At 31.1% G+C, this 17,992-nt stretch overlaps 2 protein-coding genes across 4 annotated transcripts; both read right to left on the minus strand.

The window, feature by feature from the left end:
* Positions 1-35: 35 nt before the first annotated feature.
* LOC105426190 (sensory neuron membrane protein 1-like) lies at positions 36-7,578 on the minus strand. Of its 3 annotated transcripts, none has more exons than XM_011637307.3 (9): positions 7,441-7,578; positions 5,871-5,984; positions 4,308-4,465; positions 3,820-4,019; positions 3,215-3,417; positions 2,501-2,756; positions 1,664-1,875; positions 1,323-1,549; positions 36-1,125 (listed from the first exon to the last, which is right to left on the minus strand). In XM_011637307.3, the coding sequence occupies exons 2-9, from the start codon at positions 5,973-5,975 to the stop codon at positions 906-908; spliced, it is 1,581 nt and encodes a 526-aa protein (XP_011635609.2). In that variant the 5' UTR covers positions 5,976-5,984; positions 7,441-7,578; the 3' UTR covers positions 36-905. The 3 variants fall into 3 exon arrangements, with proteins under 3 accessions (XP_011635609.2, XP_088931063.1, XP_011635608.2); XM_089074937.1 differs by lacking the exon at positions 7,441-7,578 and adding an exon at positions 7,108-7,430; XM_011637306.3 differs by lacking the exon at positions 7,441-7,578 and adding an exon at positions 6,361-6,670.
* Positions 7,579-8,536: 958 nt separating this feature from the next.
* LOC105426191 (sensory neuron membrane protein 1-like) lies at positions 8,537-14,365 on the minus strand. The gene is made up of 8 exons (XM_011637308.3): positions 14,173-14,365; positions 13,664-13,821; positions 12,813-13,009; positions 12,155-12,360; positions 11,516-11,771; positions 10,887-11,098; positions 10,322-10,548; positions 8,537-10,144 (listed from the first exon to the last, which is right to left on the minus strand). The coding sequence occupies exons 1-8, from the start codon at positions 14,296-14,298 to the stop codon at positions 9,961-9,963; spliced, it is 1,566 nt and encodes a 521-aa protein (XP_011635610.3). The 5' UTR covers positions 14,299-14,365; the 3' UTR covers positions 8,537-9,960.
* Positions 14,366-17,992: the final 3,627 nt, after the last annotated feature.

A 17,992-nucleotide genomic window follows, 5' to 3' on the forward strand; every position in this document is an offset into this window, starting at 1 on the left:
TGTTAAGTTAAACATATAGATTTTTAATTTTTCAATTCTAGTTTAAAAACAATTTTGATAAAGTTTATTTGATAAAAGGACGTATAAATTTATTTCTTCGATGGCGCTTGCCATATTCACTTATATTGTAGTCGGATGACAGTAACTAATATTCTTGTATCTAATCTATTAGAAGATTCAAAATCTTTAAATAATAATCTAATCTAAAAATCTAAATAATCTTTTTTAATTAAGAATAAGAAGTATTTAGTTTTCTACATTTTTGCAAATCTGTGCCGAATTATTATAAAGCTTAGCTGTATATATATATATATATATATATATATATATATATATATATATATATATAAAATGCATTTTAAAATTTTAGTGAAATTTTATACATTCTTAGAAAAGTTTTAAATATATTACATAATCAATATTTTGATATCACACAAATCACAAAAATTAAGAACCGTTAATTTGTACTGTACATACAAGGTGCATTACTAAAAAATTTTATAACATTTTTATAACGAGGTAGTTAATTTCAAGTATATGTTACACATGACGCATTGAGTCTTATCTATGTTCTTACCTATATATTCGCGAGTTTAATTATGTTTCCAAGAGAAAAATAGAAAGATTTATCTATCATTGTTTGATCGTTAGGCTTTAATAAAATATATCATATTTGCTATAACATCTTCAGCCTTTCAACCCTTCATTTAAGACATTGCAAATTGCCGTGAAGGCATAGTTCCTCGTGCTTCGTTTACTTTTTAAGAACTGTCCGCCGCATTTGGAAAACTTTATTCAATTATATATTTATATATTAAAAATAATTTTAATTAAAAAAGATATCTCTGGAATTGAAAGAATGGACCTTCGTGACTGATATTAGAAATTTTCCTGCTAACAGAAACTCAATTTCTGTCGAGACTGGACGGCACCGATGCCGCTTGTATCGTGCTGATGTTCATGCCAGGCGGCCAACTCTTTTCATTCTTGCTATCCTCCCTGCTAGCTGTCTTCGGAGTAACCTTAGTGATGTCCAAATTGCCACTATCACGATTTTTATAATACATATAACCAGCTGCGCCTCCCATGCCTATTCCACCGAGCACCATTAGCCATTTCAGAAACCTGCAAACCAAAGTTTCAAGTTGAATGGATGGATTCACTTACAAATTTCGATTACAGGGAAGTCAAAGAAATAATCGTTATTCATTTATAAAAATAATATTAAATTAATTTCAAGACGAATAATCTATGAATTAATTTATGTCAGCTATCAATTAAATATAATTATTTAAGAATAATTATCGTAATGCAATACTCACGAGACGACCGCCATTATTTTGAACACCATCTTCACCTTGTTGACGAACTCGTCATCGAGAAGTATTCCTTCCTCCACCCAGAACAATGGCAGTAGCGCTTCCGGGAAATTCTTCATCAGCTTGAACTTCGGTACCGGTTGTATGAATAGGTTGAACTGCAACCGTTTATGCGCCCGTATCGGTGTGGCCGTCATTGGCTCGAAGTCCATATCGATTTCATGCTCCTCCTATCAATGATATAATTTATATGCGTCTCTCTTCTTAATTTATTTACGAATATCAATTATTATTTAACAATCCATCTAATGTAAATCATGAAATCGTGTTTATTTGTCCATTACCTGATTTGGATTCAAGCCATCCACCATTTGCAAGTATTTTCCATCAGTGTCGTAAAAATGTGGCAAAGATCCAATAATGGGTACACCCAGACATTTTGTCATGTCATAGAAATTTCTCGACAAACAAGTCTCCGGTGTCGGACAGAAACACTTCTCCATAGGATTCGTGCTCATGTCTCCCAGATCCGCGGTATAATGAAGAGTATTAACGCCTGCGAGTTCAAAAAGGTTATTAAGATTAAGTAACAATAATCCTGTGTGTGTGTGTGTGTGTGTGTGTGTGTGTGTGTCATATTGTTTAAAAAAAAAGAGGTAGAACAATAAAGAATATAGATAAATCAAGGTATTAATTAATCAGATAGACTTGCGCATATTAATCTTTCAAAAAACTGATGTTAATAATAACATGTTAAATACTGATAAAAACTAAATGTTTTTTAAATATGTTATTTAACAAAATTCTAAAAAAATTAAAAAATAATAGTGTCTGTAATAATCCTGCCTGGTAGTGCTTTAATTTGTCTATTCTTTGTTTAAATATCTCGGTCTCTATGTATATACTTATATTTGTTTAGAAAAATTAAAGATAATAATATATAACAAAATCTGTCTCTATATTTTTGTCAAAAGAAATATAAAAATATTATATTTAATAGTATATACATTACTCTACTTCACAAAATGTCTGTATAGACATCAAGATATTACATATTCGGTTGTCAATTTCACTTCTCAACGTAAACAATCATCATGCATTTTTCATGTGTGTATGCAATTAAAATTTTGTGCATGTACTTATAAATATAATCTCTTTTCAATTAGATATTTCATACGTGCCTTTAACTTTGCTATGGTATTTATAATGCGCACTGAGACTTCGGCAGATCTCGTAGCCGAACGAGACGATATCGTCGTCGGGACCAAACAGAGGAGGAAAAATTGTTGAATCGGTACCATTGAAAGCGTTGCAGTGATCCTCCGGCCAAATGTCCAACGCGGGTTTACCGTCGAATTCCAGGACACGACCGACGTCCTTAAAATTTTTAACTCCACGTAGAACTTTCATACGTTGCGGTACGACGGTGCCATTTTTCTACAAATCCAATTACAATCATTTTTTTTTTTATTAATGAGCAATATAATAGATTCTTACAATTTTCTCACGTACTTATATATGTACGTTTAGCAAGTACGTAACGTCCAGCGAAGAATTGACAATAATCTCTACTTTTATTTACGACAAAATTGCGGTCAGACGCATAATAACTTGCTATTATCTCCTCTTCATGCGTGACTCGCTTCTTTTTCAACGTGCAATTAGACCATTAATTTATCTACATATCATCATATCTCCGAGAAATCAAAAAACTAGAGAAATCATGTAAGCTCGACGATATATTTAAAATAATTATGGTAAAATATATAAATAGATATTTTTCTCGGAAAGTCGATAGAGGCACAATTAGAATTTTAAACATAAACGTGTATAAATCTCCGTATTGAATAATATAAGATTTATAATTAATTTCCTTCGAAATTGAAGTCACCTACCCCGCCAAAGAGGGAAAACTTGTAGCGATTTTCACCATCGGGCACGAGATCTTTCGCTTCCGTCTTCAAAAGGTTGCACACCGCCGACCCCGCGAAGTCTGTCACCGTACAATCGACGGGCAGACCGTCGAAAAGTATATCCTTGGCCTTGGCTGTCACGAATAGCGACTCCGGCTTGTGAAAGATGCTGTTGACGGCTTTGCCTAAATTCGATCGAAAAAAAAAAAAAAAAAAAATATTAACAAAGAGACGCAATAACCTAGAAGTAATACTTTAAAACCAAGGACTCCATAACGAGTGTTTCTTTGTATTTTTGTTAGGGGAAAATCGCTCGCTACTTTCGTCAAACTTAGTCATTACGGAAGCGCGCGTGGCGCGAATGGTGGCACTCGAGGCGACAGAGGCCTTATAAATAATTCGCACCTTCGTCGAAGCTGCACGTACGCTATAGGACTATTGTATCTGACGTTCCACTTTTAAACCTTCCGGCGCGCAACTATTATAGTCCGCGTCGACCCTGTGCAATATAGCCGATTCGCAGTCACAATCGATACGCGACATTGAAATGAAAAATAATGACACCTGATAAATCGGTAGATACGAACCGACGACCGGAATCGCAGCGGGTTTCTCTTTGAGCGTGGCTGCCACCATGCCCAGGATCATGATATGGGGGTACACCATGATCTCCTCGCCCGTCAACCCGTTGCTCTTCTTGGGATTGAAGAACCACGTTGACTTCATGCTGTACTCGACGGTGTCCTCATCCTCTCGATCGACGAGGTCCAGCTTCAGTTTGTACTCGCTGGAATATTCGAAAGAGTTAATTCGAAATAGTTAAGTTAGAGGACACGTGAGTTTTTTATTAACGCAAATTAAATAAATAAATCCAGCTCGATTAGAACAATATCGGACACATCGATGGAAATGTGAATAACCAAGTGTGCAACACTTTTTAAAATACTTTTTAAGAATGAAAATAAGAAGTGATTTTTTTTTTAAACGATGAAATTATTATCAAATTTATAAAATTGTTAAGAATATTAAATTTTCAATTTGCATTTTCACGATTAATGATCTCTAAATGACTTACTCGTAGAAGAATGGTCCAACTTCCTTCAACTTTGGCTTTCCTCCCTCATTAATTTCATCGGGATTAGTCACGTTGAACAGGTAAATCTTGAAATCCAACGGCAGAGGAAAAGCAGTCCACATTTCGCGGATTTCGCTTCCTGGTTTCAACGCAATTGCCTGTACAACGCAATTGTTTGTAAATCTCGTCAGTTTACGATCATGATAGAATTGAAAAATCAAATAGATAAAGATGACATAACACATTTTTAAATTACTGATTTTGCAAAAATTTAGAAAAGATGCCTACAGCGATTATCTACAGCGAACTTTGCGACAGATCTAGATTTTGATATCTAGAATCTCACGAAAAGGATCTGTATTTACACAGTCGGCGCAAATTATAATCTTTATATAATAAAGTGAATACTTCTGTTGACGAAACGTTATGACGATGGTTATTAATCGTGCTTTGGAAGTCATATAATTTAAAATGTGTATATGACGTAACGGTAACAAAATTATATTAATTCTTCCATTTCTCAAGAGAGGAGGGAGTTAAATAAAATACAACAAGATACCGAAATAATACATTTTGAAAAAACATAACATTTGACAATGAGAGTTCAAGGATTCTGCGACATACACTTTCGCGGAATGACTGGAATATTTCGCGACATTCCATAAAGTTATAACAACTACTTAGAGACAAAACGCTCACGCAAGATTTCTTAGAACGACCTGGATCTTGAATGACAATAGAAAAGAATTAACACAAAGAAATGACACAAAGATTTATTAATAATATAAAAAATTGTTTCTATCTAAAATAAAAGCGTAACATCCCAGAAAGGTATGTCTTCTAATAGACTTGAGAATTAATTTTACGAATCACGCAAAAATAAAATTATTGAATAAACTATAATTTTAAACTCTCAAAAAGAGTGAAGTTAATGCGAAAAAAATTGTTGAAGACGAAAGGAAACGTATAGGTCAATTCTAAACAGAATTGTAATCTAAGGCTTATAACTTATTCTCGTAAGACTGGTGAGAATTTATGAGTTGATGCTTAATAATAATTTTATGCAATAACTTTACAGATAGCTCTTCTTCTCGTCGTAAGACGAGAAATCGTAGATATTCACGAATGATCACGTACGTGTTACGGTACGCATAGAATAGTCCACTCATAAGTTCTTACCAGTCTTACGAGAATAAGTTACGAGCTTTATGATTCTTTGCGAGCCTAGAATTGATCCAGCAGTTTTCTTATTTTAGCGCTATCTGACGCTATCTGACAATCAAAGTAAAATCATGTCGCGCATCGCACCGTGGAATTATATAATTCGTTGAGAGATTATTGTTATTACACTCGCTAGTATGAGAATAAGTAGTAAAAACTATAAGTATTAAAATAAGTATTAAAATTTAACATAAAAAAGGTTAAGGTTAAACGTAAAATGCATTAACATTAAATATAAAATTAAACACATAATATTAAAAATATATCGTTCCTTAAAAAATAATACAAGATTAATTTAACACGAAAAACAGAAATAGAGTTTGTTATTAAAGAAATTAGTACCTTCTTAATCTGCGACCTAATCAATGCGGGGAACCCGCACCAAAGTAGAATGCCGAAGAAAAACATAACTCCACCGCCGATTCCAAGCTTCTTTATAGACACCATCTTAACGTTCTGCAGAAACATACACAAGTAATATTTATGCATAAACGGATACACACAGGCGCACTGAAATAGATATTTTGAAAGCAATCACAGGCTTAAATAATCGAGTCACGCAAAATTAGGGACGCACATTGGAGTTTGCAGGATTGTTACATAACTGCAAATTATTATCTGCTTGTCGAAAAATAATTTTAATTCATTGCGCCGCTTAAATTAAGATTATGTGATTATATTCATAAAATATTCTTGAAAAATGTCAAATCTAATCAAAGGTTTATTTTTTTAGACATTTCGAATGATCGCGTTTATAAAGAAATTTAATTTTTTACGAGCTTTATTCTTGATTCGTAAAGATCGAAAATCGACATTAAACGAAGATCGAAACCTTATTATATCCTTCGAGGACGCGAAGCACTTTATCAATCGCTTTGCTCTGCGGAAACGCGTACAGCAATTTTGTATGTTTTACAGCGTCGTACGTCCTCCGAAGTGTACGAATAGTGACGTCATACGCACGTCGCTTGGTGACCATTATACATGCATCCTTGTCAATTTTGCAGCACTTTGATCCGAAAGAGAAGACACCTTTTGCTGTATTGCACTTTATAAAAAAATTCAAGATTCGGCCGATAATAATCTTTCAAGTTTTTTTGCATAACAAAATTTATTTGCAATATGTAAAAAATGAATTGCGATTGGATAATGTGATATGTAAAATAGTAATAAAAAGATTATCAAATATCATTAAATATATAGGAAATATATAGAACGCAATATATACGAAAATATAAATATCATTAAATTTTATATCATTAATAATAAAATAAAACGAAAATCTGAAATAAAGAATTCCGATCTTTATTCCATATTTTGTTCTGATATTATATAATAAATCTTCTTTTCTGTTGTGAAGAATAATTAAAATTCGTTAAAATTTGTTATCTAACAACGCAGCAAAAATAAATTAAAAACTAATCAATTCTTCCATCGGTTCACGTTAAATCAAGATCTGTAAAAAATTCGTTCCGCGCCGTGAGTAGTTTTCTTCTCTTTCTATTTTTATCTTCTATAATCCAATCAATACGCATCCAATCTCTTTCAATATTTGCGTATCAGCATCAGCATTCGTTACCAATACCACCAGTTACCGGTCTTCAGTACTCGGTATCAAAATTCCTCGGCAGAAATTTTTCCGCTGACGAATATCGCTTCGCGATTAATTTACATCCTCCTTTCACGCCGTTAAATCTACGAAAAGCCGATTAATCGTGCGATCAGAGGGATCAGAGCTCGCGTTAAAATTCCGACTGTTAGGATCCTCGTTTCTTCCTCGCGCAAGACACAAGATGCTCTCGTCCCTTTGTCCGATTGTATTTTATTTTAAAGATTTTCTCGTATCACTCAATCGGGTGTGTTAATCAGTGGAGAGTCGCGAGTTCTTTCCGGCGCGGTATCGTCTTCGCACCTGTACGGTCACCCGGCCGATCTCTTCGCACCACCCTTGTCGTCCTCGTCGTCGTCGACGTCGCCGTCGCGGCTTGATCGTGCGCGGCTCGTCGCGAACGGACTGCCCGCGCGATAATGACACCGACGTCTTAGACCAAGCCGGCGTCGGCGTACTCCTACTTGCTCGACCCCGTCGTGGTCTTCCGGACTTTCCTACCTAACGACGTGGCAGAAATCTCAGGCAGAAATCGGATGCACCAACGGCAGTGCGATCGAAGAAGCGCAGCCCTGTTTGCTGACTTGCAAATCCACCGGTTGACGCAATCACGTGGAAATCCTCCGATCAAAGTCATGAAAAAAAAAAAAAAAAAAAAAGAACAATTGAATTAGGCTATAACAGTCTATCTAAAGTTAAAAATAATTCTTATTTGTTCTCCGGCTACATGATGTCTATTAGTAAGCACACAGAGAGGAAAATGTGCAGTTGTATTATAAGTTTCAAACCTTCACTTACAGTTCTCTCGGTCAACAGAAGAGTATAACTGTTATGTCTAATGACTGTGTTCTGTCTAAAAAAGAATACATGAACTAGTAATCTACTGGGAATCATTAGTATTATACTTTAAAACTGATGATAATTATTACATCGTATAAATACTTACGCTCATGTCACATCAATTCACATTGAGAATTATTAGAATTTTAATAGATGTTGGATGTAAAAAGTTTATTATTAAAGTATTATTTTACTCCTCGACAATATCACAAAAAGATATAAAGACAAACGCTGTTATCGATGCGTAAATATTTAATAAATATTTATTAAATATTTATTTTTGCATCAAAGCATTTGATTCTCAGTTGCCTTTATATTTTTTTAATATTCTGATTCCAAAAAAGAATTTCGATTCTTTGTTTTAATTATCCATCTTGTGCATCTCTTTTCAGGAAGATATTGAAAGTCTATGAAGTTGGCACCTTCAAATGATAAAAATTCGCATTTCTTTAGATTTTTTATTAGATCGCATGCTCTATAAAATATGTGATGAAACTATTTAGAATATTATTTTTTAACTCTTGTTGTAGCATTTAGATACAACAAATATTATATTAAATATTAAATATTAAACATATTAAATATTTTTCTTGAAGTAATGATGAAACAAATTAATAAAAATTATTTTACTGAAGAGAAAAGATAAATGATATTTAAAATGATGTATAAACAAAAATTTAATGTAATTTATATGGTTCTTATAAATTATATTATAACAAATTTAAGAAATTATTAGAGAACATAACAGAAAAATAAACGATCATGATTACTAAAAGTTCCTATTTTATTTAGTGTTAAATATAAATCTTTGGTGAATATCACGTTATATCATTAAAAAATATAAGTTGCAACAACAATGCGTTTTAATGGCAATTATATTATAAGTGCATTTTACCTGTACAACATTGGAATAGAAGCTAATAACGTGAAGCGCAGTATTAATCATTGATCAATCGATTAAATACCTTTGAGTCAATGATGGTGACGTTCATAATATGCATAATATACGGCAAACAATCATCTTAATTACTAATAATTACTTGTCCTATGATGATCGATAATTACGTACATAATTACGAAAATCAACCCACAAGTAACTAAGTTGGAAATTAAAATGTATTATTATTCTAATGTCTATCGTATCGTTTAACAACGATATTCAATAATATTATAATACATCTATAATGTATGGATAAACAAATAAAAGTAAAAATTCAGTAGTTCGAGAATATCATGTAAGATTTAACACTGATATTTTCTTAATTTTACAGCAATTTTTTTATTAATATCAGATGTAAAACTAATAGAGATATTTACCTAGTAACATTTATAAATATTAATATTAAAACTAAAAAAAATTATTAATGTAATTCTTTTTTCAAAATAGATTCATTTTTGCAAAATCCTGACTTACATTTCGTTTATCCACATTACAGATATAATAAAAATGTTAATTGACTACGCGCGCATTTGTGTTACAGATATATTCTTTCTTCTTTCAATGGCGTCACAACTCGGAGTGAGCCTTAGTCTACATTATGTCTCTCCAAACATCCCTGTCCCTCGCAATCCTTTTTCAATTGATAACTGACGTTCTCCTCAGGTCATCCTTAACCTTGCGACCTCTCCCCCCCACCCCCCATCAATGCGGGGTTGATCTTCTGCAGCGTTATTAGTTATCATACATACTATTTCATTCACTCTTTTTGGTGCTCTTTCCTCATCTATACGCAAAGATAGTTAGCCCATCTTAATCTTTATGTTTTTATGAACTTAACAACATCTTCATTTTCCATTACGGATATATTACTTCGATCTAATGATAAAATAATAATAAAAACTGAAGTAAATATTATCATCAAAATATTATCAAAATATTAAACATCTTCTAAATTATTTTTGACATGTCGCGATCGATATTACGCGATCAATAACGCCTCTTATCTTCTTCAATGTTCACATAATAATAATTACAACTCCCTGTTAATCAATGCTGGGTGGCACTCCAACTTGTATAGTACTGATGTTTGATTTCTCTTGCTCTGACGCTTTGCTCTCCTTTCCCGGCAAAAGATCCGGCGCTGCAGCATTATTTTCCTTATAATATCTCACTCCGGCAGTTATCATCATGCCTATACCACCTAGTATCATGAGCCACATTATTATCCTGCAAGAGCAAATAGATCCAACACTCACTATAATTTTTGATTAATTCCATGAAAAAAATTCTTTCCCAGGCTTAATTTTTCTGAAGCTAAATTACTAGCTAAAGTATATTAAATTACTAAATTACTAATAATAGAACAACATGTTCGTGAAAAGATTACGGTACCATCTCACTCACTTTGCAACTAAAATCTGTGTATATGCAACTTTCAGTGGTTTTATAAGAATATCCCCGAGTTCAAGTCCATCCTCTATCCAAAATAATGGGAAAAGAGCTTCCGGAAAAGTTTTCATCAATTTAACTTTAGCAATGGGTCCAACCATTACGTTGAGTTGAATCTTTTTGTACGCCCTTATCGGGGTGCCTGTCATCGCGTCAAAATCAAAAGTCATCTGATGCTTCTCCTATAAGTAATACATCTCATTATCATTAATTGTAAGCATTATAATTTTTTGACATTTCATGGCAACTTGCACAATTTAAAATAATAAATTTACATTTTGTTCTTGAAGTTTATTTATTATTATATAAAATTAATTTTATTAGTATAATCTCCCTTTATTATTATTAATCTCCCTCGTTATAAAACGTGTATAATTACATATATTCTTGGAACACATAAAAAGAAGAGAAGCTATTTCGTGTAAAAAAAAAAAAAATCTTCATATGAGTAAAAAATAGAAAGGGGCGAAAGTAACTGGTATGTTTATTTTAATGAATAATAAACAGTCATTAGACCTACAGGATCGGGATTTATTCCTTCGATCATCTCAAGATATCGTGGATCCGAATCGTAAAAATGAGGTAGACTTATTCTTATAGGCACATTCTGGCAAGGACCCGCGTTGTATATGTTTTTAGGCATGCAACCTTCGGATTCCTGACAGAGACACCTCACACTCTCGTCCTTAGAAGGATCCCCTAGATCCGCCGTATAGTGCAGCGTTTTGAAACCTACAATGCAAAATTATTTAAAAAGATTGTTTTACAGAGAATTCCGAGTTTTACAATTTCCAAATGCGGTCTCAGAATTTATAAGACACACCGCGGTATTTATAGTACATTCTTATATTCATATTGTTTTAAATTTAAAAATGTAAATAAATATAAAATGATAAATTATAATTATTAAAGTGTGTGAGTATTCTGACATGAATTTAAAAAGATTTTGGAATAAAAACGAAATAAGTTACTGATGTTAATTAAAATTTTCTTACTTTAGAAGTAGTATTAATTAACTAAATCTATTAAACAAAATTATTTAATAATAAATAATTACGTTAGGAGATTATACTAACTTTGTGACTCGTACAACTAAAATAAGAAATCAATTTAAAGAAGATATTTTTTTCATGGAAAAATTATAAATACCTTGAATCTTTCCTGGTTCAACATAGTACGCGCCGATACTTCGACAGATGTCTATGGAGTGTGCCCAGACTTTTTTTTCCTTAGTGAGAAATGGCGGAAAGATAGTTCCGTCCGTGCCACGAAAATCGTTGCAAGGGCTACCTGACCATATGTCCATCTTCGTTTCATTTCCTATTGTTAGCACACGACCCACGTCTTCAGATTTCTTGATTCCGCGATATACTCTTATGCGATTCGGCAAACGACTTCCATTTGTCTGAAAGATACAAATAATATTTTACAGAAAATATCTACTTTTAGAAATATGTAATATTACATTATTTAATGTATTTAATATAATATTACATACATTTCATGTAATATTACAACATTATATATATAAGTAAAGTAATAAAAAATATAACGGTATAATATTGTCGCACTCACACAGATTCGCATTCAATCAAATGTGAGTAATTGTATATTATATTCTTTGTAAGTTCACGATCTAACATCTGAAGATGATCTGATTATAAGATCAAAACGTTTGTTTTATTTTTATTTTTGTTTATACTGATTATTGATTTTGATTTATTTGATTCATTATAACCGATTTGTAAGTAACATTTGTAAGTAATGTAGTAAGTAATGTAGCGTTACCTTAGCAAAATAACCAAATCTATAGCGTAAATCAACCTCCTTGATTAATATATCTTCCTTTTCCTGCAATGCACTGCAGACTGCGGATCCAGCGAAATCTTTTACATCCGTGCAATCGAAAGATATACCGTAAAAGAACAGCTCTTTTACGGTGGTTTTAATAAATATCGACTCGGGTTTATTGAAAATACTGTCCAGCGCTTTACCTAAAAATATATCATTAATGTCGGAATAAAAATAAATAATAACGTTTATTTCGTCTTGTATAAAACTTTTAGACACAAAGTATAATATAACACATATAACACATATAAATAACACATATATAAGTACATATTTGGGAATGGACATAGGAAAAGTATGTATATAACTCATTTAGCTTGATAATTAAAAATCAATTACATTTTTATATAAAAAAAAAAAAATTAATTATCGAAATATGAAATAGCAAAAATTTTCAAGATTAATTTAATTTCGATTTTCATAATTTATAAATATATTTATATTTGATTTATGAAACTAACGAGAATCTCTAAATATGAAATTGATAAAATCCTATGCCCTAAATATCTATGCATTAAATCTACATTAAAGCAAATATTTAATCTTTTTCTATCATATAAAAATGAGTTTCTTCTATTTTATCATAAGTACGTACTAATTATTCCCATTGCCTTTGGTCTTTCTTGTTGAGTAAACAAGATTAATGCTATCATGAGGGGATGAAACGAATAAATTTCTGTGTTCTCCGACATGATACTCTTCTCCTGGTTAAAATACCAAACTTGTCGCAAACTATACTCAACAGTGTCGTCTTCCTCTCGGTCCACGATATCTTCTTTATCTCGAAACAAACTGGAAATCACAAATATTCATCAATTTCCTTTAAACTTTCACATGTTATTTATATATTTTCTATATTATTTTTTTTAGAATTACAGACAAATTATTTAATACACACAAACACATTCTTTAAATAGATTTTTACTTCTAAAATAATAAACAAATTACACTTTTAAAATTTTTTAAAAGTATACAAAGTGTACAGAAATATATATTACATAACATTTGTTGTGTTGAAAGATTCGCATTACTTATATGATAAGTGATAAATCGCCTCTTCAATCATAAATTAAATTACAGTAAAAATTAATGCTTTTGAGACAATGTGTTCCATCCCCTTACAGGGGGGCTCCACTACTGAAAAATCTAATTTAATCCAACTCGTATCACAGTGCTAGTTAAATATCATTGTGGTACATCCCTCATATGAGTCATCAACAAATTATGTTTTTGAATGCTGCTACGAACTGGTATATTTTTCAACCTTTTTTGTTAATAACGTTGTAACGAATAATGATGGATAAAACCTTTTGAACATTGTTCAGGGTCATGATCTTGATAATATATATTAAAGTCAAATCATCGGGGCAAACTCTCTTTTATTGGTACATTTATCATATTTTTAATTATATTTTTATTAATTAAATTAATAAAAAAATTACTTACTCGTAATGAAAAGGTCCTAGTTCTTGAACAATTGGTTTCATTCCCGATGAAACTTCGCTAGGATTTGTTACATTAAAGACATAGATATTAAAATCCAGCGGTTGCGGGAGTTTCTCCCAGAAACCGCGGATTTCATTTCCTTTCTTCAGTCTAACTTGCTGTAAATTTTGTAAAACATAGTATCTTGGCACAAATCTTTTCTTTTTTTAAACGCAATGTTCGAAAGTTATTTCATGAAAATTACTATAACAATATTTTTAGTTTTCAATCATCATTAATAAACTCTAATTTTTAGACTCTAAATTCATTATTAAACTTTTCACAAAGAAAAAATTTTTCTCATGTGATTTTATATAAATTTATATGAAATTCATATAAAATTACATGAAACAAATTTTCTTATCTTACTATTTACGTCTTTAAATGTAATGATTTAGTATTGAAAGAATTATCTTCCTTGCAATTCTAATTTCAGTATTTGGAAAACTCGTTAGATTGACATTACTTACAGATTTAACTTGCATTTTTAACATAGAAGGAAATCCCAAGCTATAACTAATAAGTCCAATGGAGAACGTACAGGATCCGGCGAGTCCTAATCTTTTTATAGACACCATATTAATCTGGGAACACATCACAACGAATCGAATTAAACTCACTGTCTTGAACAATTATCAATATCAATTAATTTCGACACCTTATATTCGTCAATAACATGTAGCACGATGTTGAGAATCTTTCCAATCGTGAAAAAAGATAATATGCGCCTCAGATTCGGATTACGTATTACATCGTTTATTCGACGCGAAACACGACGCGTATTATTTTCCAATTTTTCGGAAAGATATTCTTGAAAAGTGCCCATTCTTTCGCACCAATATGACTCTCAATTTCCAAAACAAGCAAATTTCTCAGTTACCAAATATGATAAAATCTTGATCCCTAAAATCGATAGAAGCAACGACCTTTAATATTAACAAAATTTTAAATTTTCGTAATTAACATTTCTTAAGATGTCTTTCTTATGATGTATAATAATTAAAAATTAATAAAATATTTTGGTATTTAAAGCCTTTGATTATTAAAATAAATATAAGGTTCATAATTCTCTCTTCAAAATTATTCAAATTCTCGATACTCTCAAAGCGTTCAGAATTAAAAAAAAACCTTTTATTCGATTTTTAAATCTTGAGATTTTGTTTTCTTTTTTTTTTTTAATCAATTCTCATGAGGCATCGCCTGTAGCACACCTGAGAAAATTCTTCTTAAAAAGGATTATCGATATCCACTTTCGCTAATGTCCTGCGACTTCGGATGTCTTCTTCTTGTCGGTCCTCAGCAATTCTCGACTACTCACTCACGTCAGAAGTTGTTCTCATATTCATATGTTCTCACATACACATGCGTATCCTTGTTTGTTCATTGACTATGATTCGACGACATCGGTGTATTGCGACTGCGCGATCAACAGATTTATCGAATTGTGATAAAAGTGAAAGCTTTACAGAAAGACTTTTTGTTTGCGTATTTTCATAATTTTATTACCGAAATTATTAAAATAATTATTTATTTATCAGATGCAATAAATAAGTGAGGGATATTATCATTTGCGCTTTTAAAATGGTGGTAGTCCGATATATTTAAAGAATACATAAAATCTATAATCGAAATATAAAATGTTTGCAGTAATTTCTGTAAAGTAATTATGTATATTTCAAATATAAATAATAGTAGTCTAGAACTTCAAAAATTTTTCTATAGAAACTATAAATTAGTAATATTATGTAATGTTATGCCAAATAAAAATATAAAAAGTTTTAACTCTTAATAAGACATTTCGTATGTTTTTTATATATTTTAAATTAAAAAATAAAAAATTATTTAAAATTTATTTTTTTTATTCACTAAATTTAAAATGATAGCAATTTAAAATCCTTAAAAATATAGAAAACTTTTTCTAATATTAAGCCACAAAATTGATGGATTATTCGGTGTTCCAGTAATCTAAAATGCAATGAATAAGGAATAATTATAAAGTTTAACTTATAGAATTCCGCATTTACATAATTAACTTTTTAATAATATAAAAAAATAATCGTATCATTAAATTAAATATAAAAATAGATATAAATATAAAATCAAATATAACAACATAAAATTAAATATATTCTAATTAAATATATTATAATAATATGTTATAATAATATATCTTATATGTATAAGAATGCACTAGCAATCAATCAAATGTTATCAACTAAAGACGCATAGCACATCTATCTTTATATCTATTGATTCTGTATTTAGGAGTGTATAGCTTAAGAAGAAATATAACTAAAGAAAGATTCACCATTTTCTCCAATTTACAGCTATTTAGCTACCTAATGTACCTAATAAAATTTTCAACATAGAAAATAAAATATTAAATTGTGATATTAAAAGTCCAAATAAATTATCAAGTACAATAAAGTATTGTAAATAAAGCATCAAACATTATTAGTCTTAAGTAAAATATAGCAAATTCGTTACAGTTATACATTTTAAATAACAAATAAAATATATATTAATTAAAAATACGTAATTCTAAAAATTTTATAACACTTGACAGTTCGACTTCGAAAGTTAATCAAAATTATGTCCGACAAATTAATATGAAATGAATAACTGACTAGGTTCGGTCAGTGCGATAGGAAGCAAGAGTAATGCTATTTTCTAGAATATAATAATTGATTTTGTATTGTTTCAAATTAATCCCTATAGAGTTCATTTTCTTCGATCGCGGTGTTTAAGATTTTAAGTCGGCGTTATGGATCCCGCGCCTTTGGTGTCAAGTGTAACGCCTATCGAGCGCGAAAAGCGCCGAAGAATTAATTAAGCATGAGCTCGCTATAGATACGCTATAGCACTTCCTACGTGTAACTGTTATACATTATTACTGGTGTCTATCGTAGACATAGTTACCGTAACCGAGGTCCTATTAAAATAAATCGCTATATACAAAAGAAAGAACTCGCGCGTAAGACGGGAGTCCCTTAGAGTAGGTCTCTTTCCTCTAGAGAAATTGACATAAAAGTTGAAAGTCGTGATGTGAATTTTATACAAATACATAACTATGAAAATCATCGAAAGAAGCGTACTTGCAATCGTGTGATGGCAACCACGAAGGAATTTTAGCAATTAAGCAACCATTTTATGCAACGACATTCAGACTAAAATATTTTAACAATAGAAAAAAAAATAATAGCAATTGTTAAAAATTTTTATTAAAATTATCTAATATTTTCTTTACTCGGTAAAACTGATAAATTTATCAATATGCTAAATTATTGTTAAAATCTTAATAAAAAAATTAAAACTATTATCAAGGAGTAATGAAATTTGACATTTATTAAGTAAATTTTTATTCTTATACGTTAATAATTATGTAATTTAAATTAATAATTAAGCAAACAATATAATTATAAGATAGATTATCAGAAATCTTTATTTCCACTTTCTGTTGCGTCTTTTAGTTCTGCACTTCTGTTTTTTTTTTCTTTTTTTTTTTTAAATTATTTCAACATTCAAGTACAACATATGTAAGTAACATGTCATGTGCATGTCAATCCACAAATGTTAAATCCACAAAAACGTATCACATATCATATCGTGAACAAATAAATTATGAAAATTACACTCAACTTTGTGTGATCTATGCCGCGAAATCCGAATTAGGAAATATTCCTTTTGCAATGCGTGAATGATCGTCAAATTTTTCACGTAGCTCACGAAGTTCAGCATCAAAAATAACGAACGCGAACAAAATCTCTCTTCGCAGAGGCGGAGAATTTCATAGGAAGATCCGAAGGAGAGAAAATCCGCGTATCTACCTTGTTAAACGGATACTGAGAGCCCTGATGGCAGAGAGATAGCGATTCACCGTAACGGGGTTACGAGTTTCCTTTTGGAGCATAGTGATCTGATGGGTGACATGAGTCTTTTCTCGGATGACATAGGGCGAGAACGTCCATGTGTTTTTGCCCTTTATTTACTGGAGTAACCAGTATGAATGATGGTCGATAATCAGGAAACCATCGTGTTTGTTCACACGATCAGAGATATATCGAGATCATGTATAGCAGTCCACTCTCTTAACTAACACTGCCCGACTGTTTATCTCCCTCGTAATCATCTACTCAGGATCTACTTGCTGCTAAACAATTCATTTCCACAAGCAATCAAAGTGACCTGTCAATCAATACGATAAAAGAAAGGTGGACATATTAAAAAATATACTGGTTAAATTTTTGTGTTAGAAATGCAACACATAAATGTAATAGACATTTATTATCT

Source organism: Pogonomyrmex barbatus, unplaced genomic scaffold, assembly GCF_055798465.1.
Source record: "Pogonomyrmex barbatus isolate J1 unplaced genomic scaffold, ASM5579846v1 scaffold18, whole genome shotgun sequence".
Classification (NCBI taxonomy): Eukaryota; Metazoa; Arthropoda; class Insecta; order Hymenoptera; family Formicidae; genus Pogonomyrmex; species Pogonomyrmex barbatus.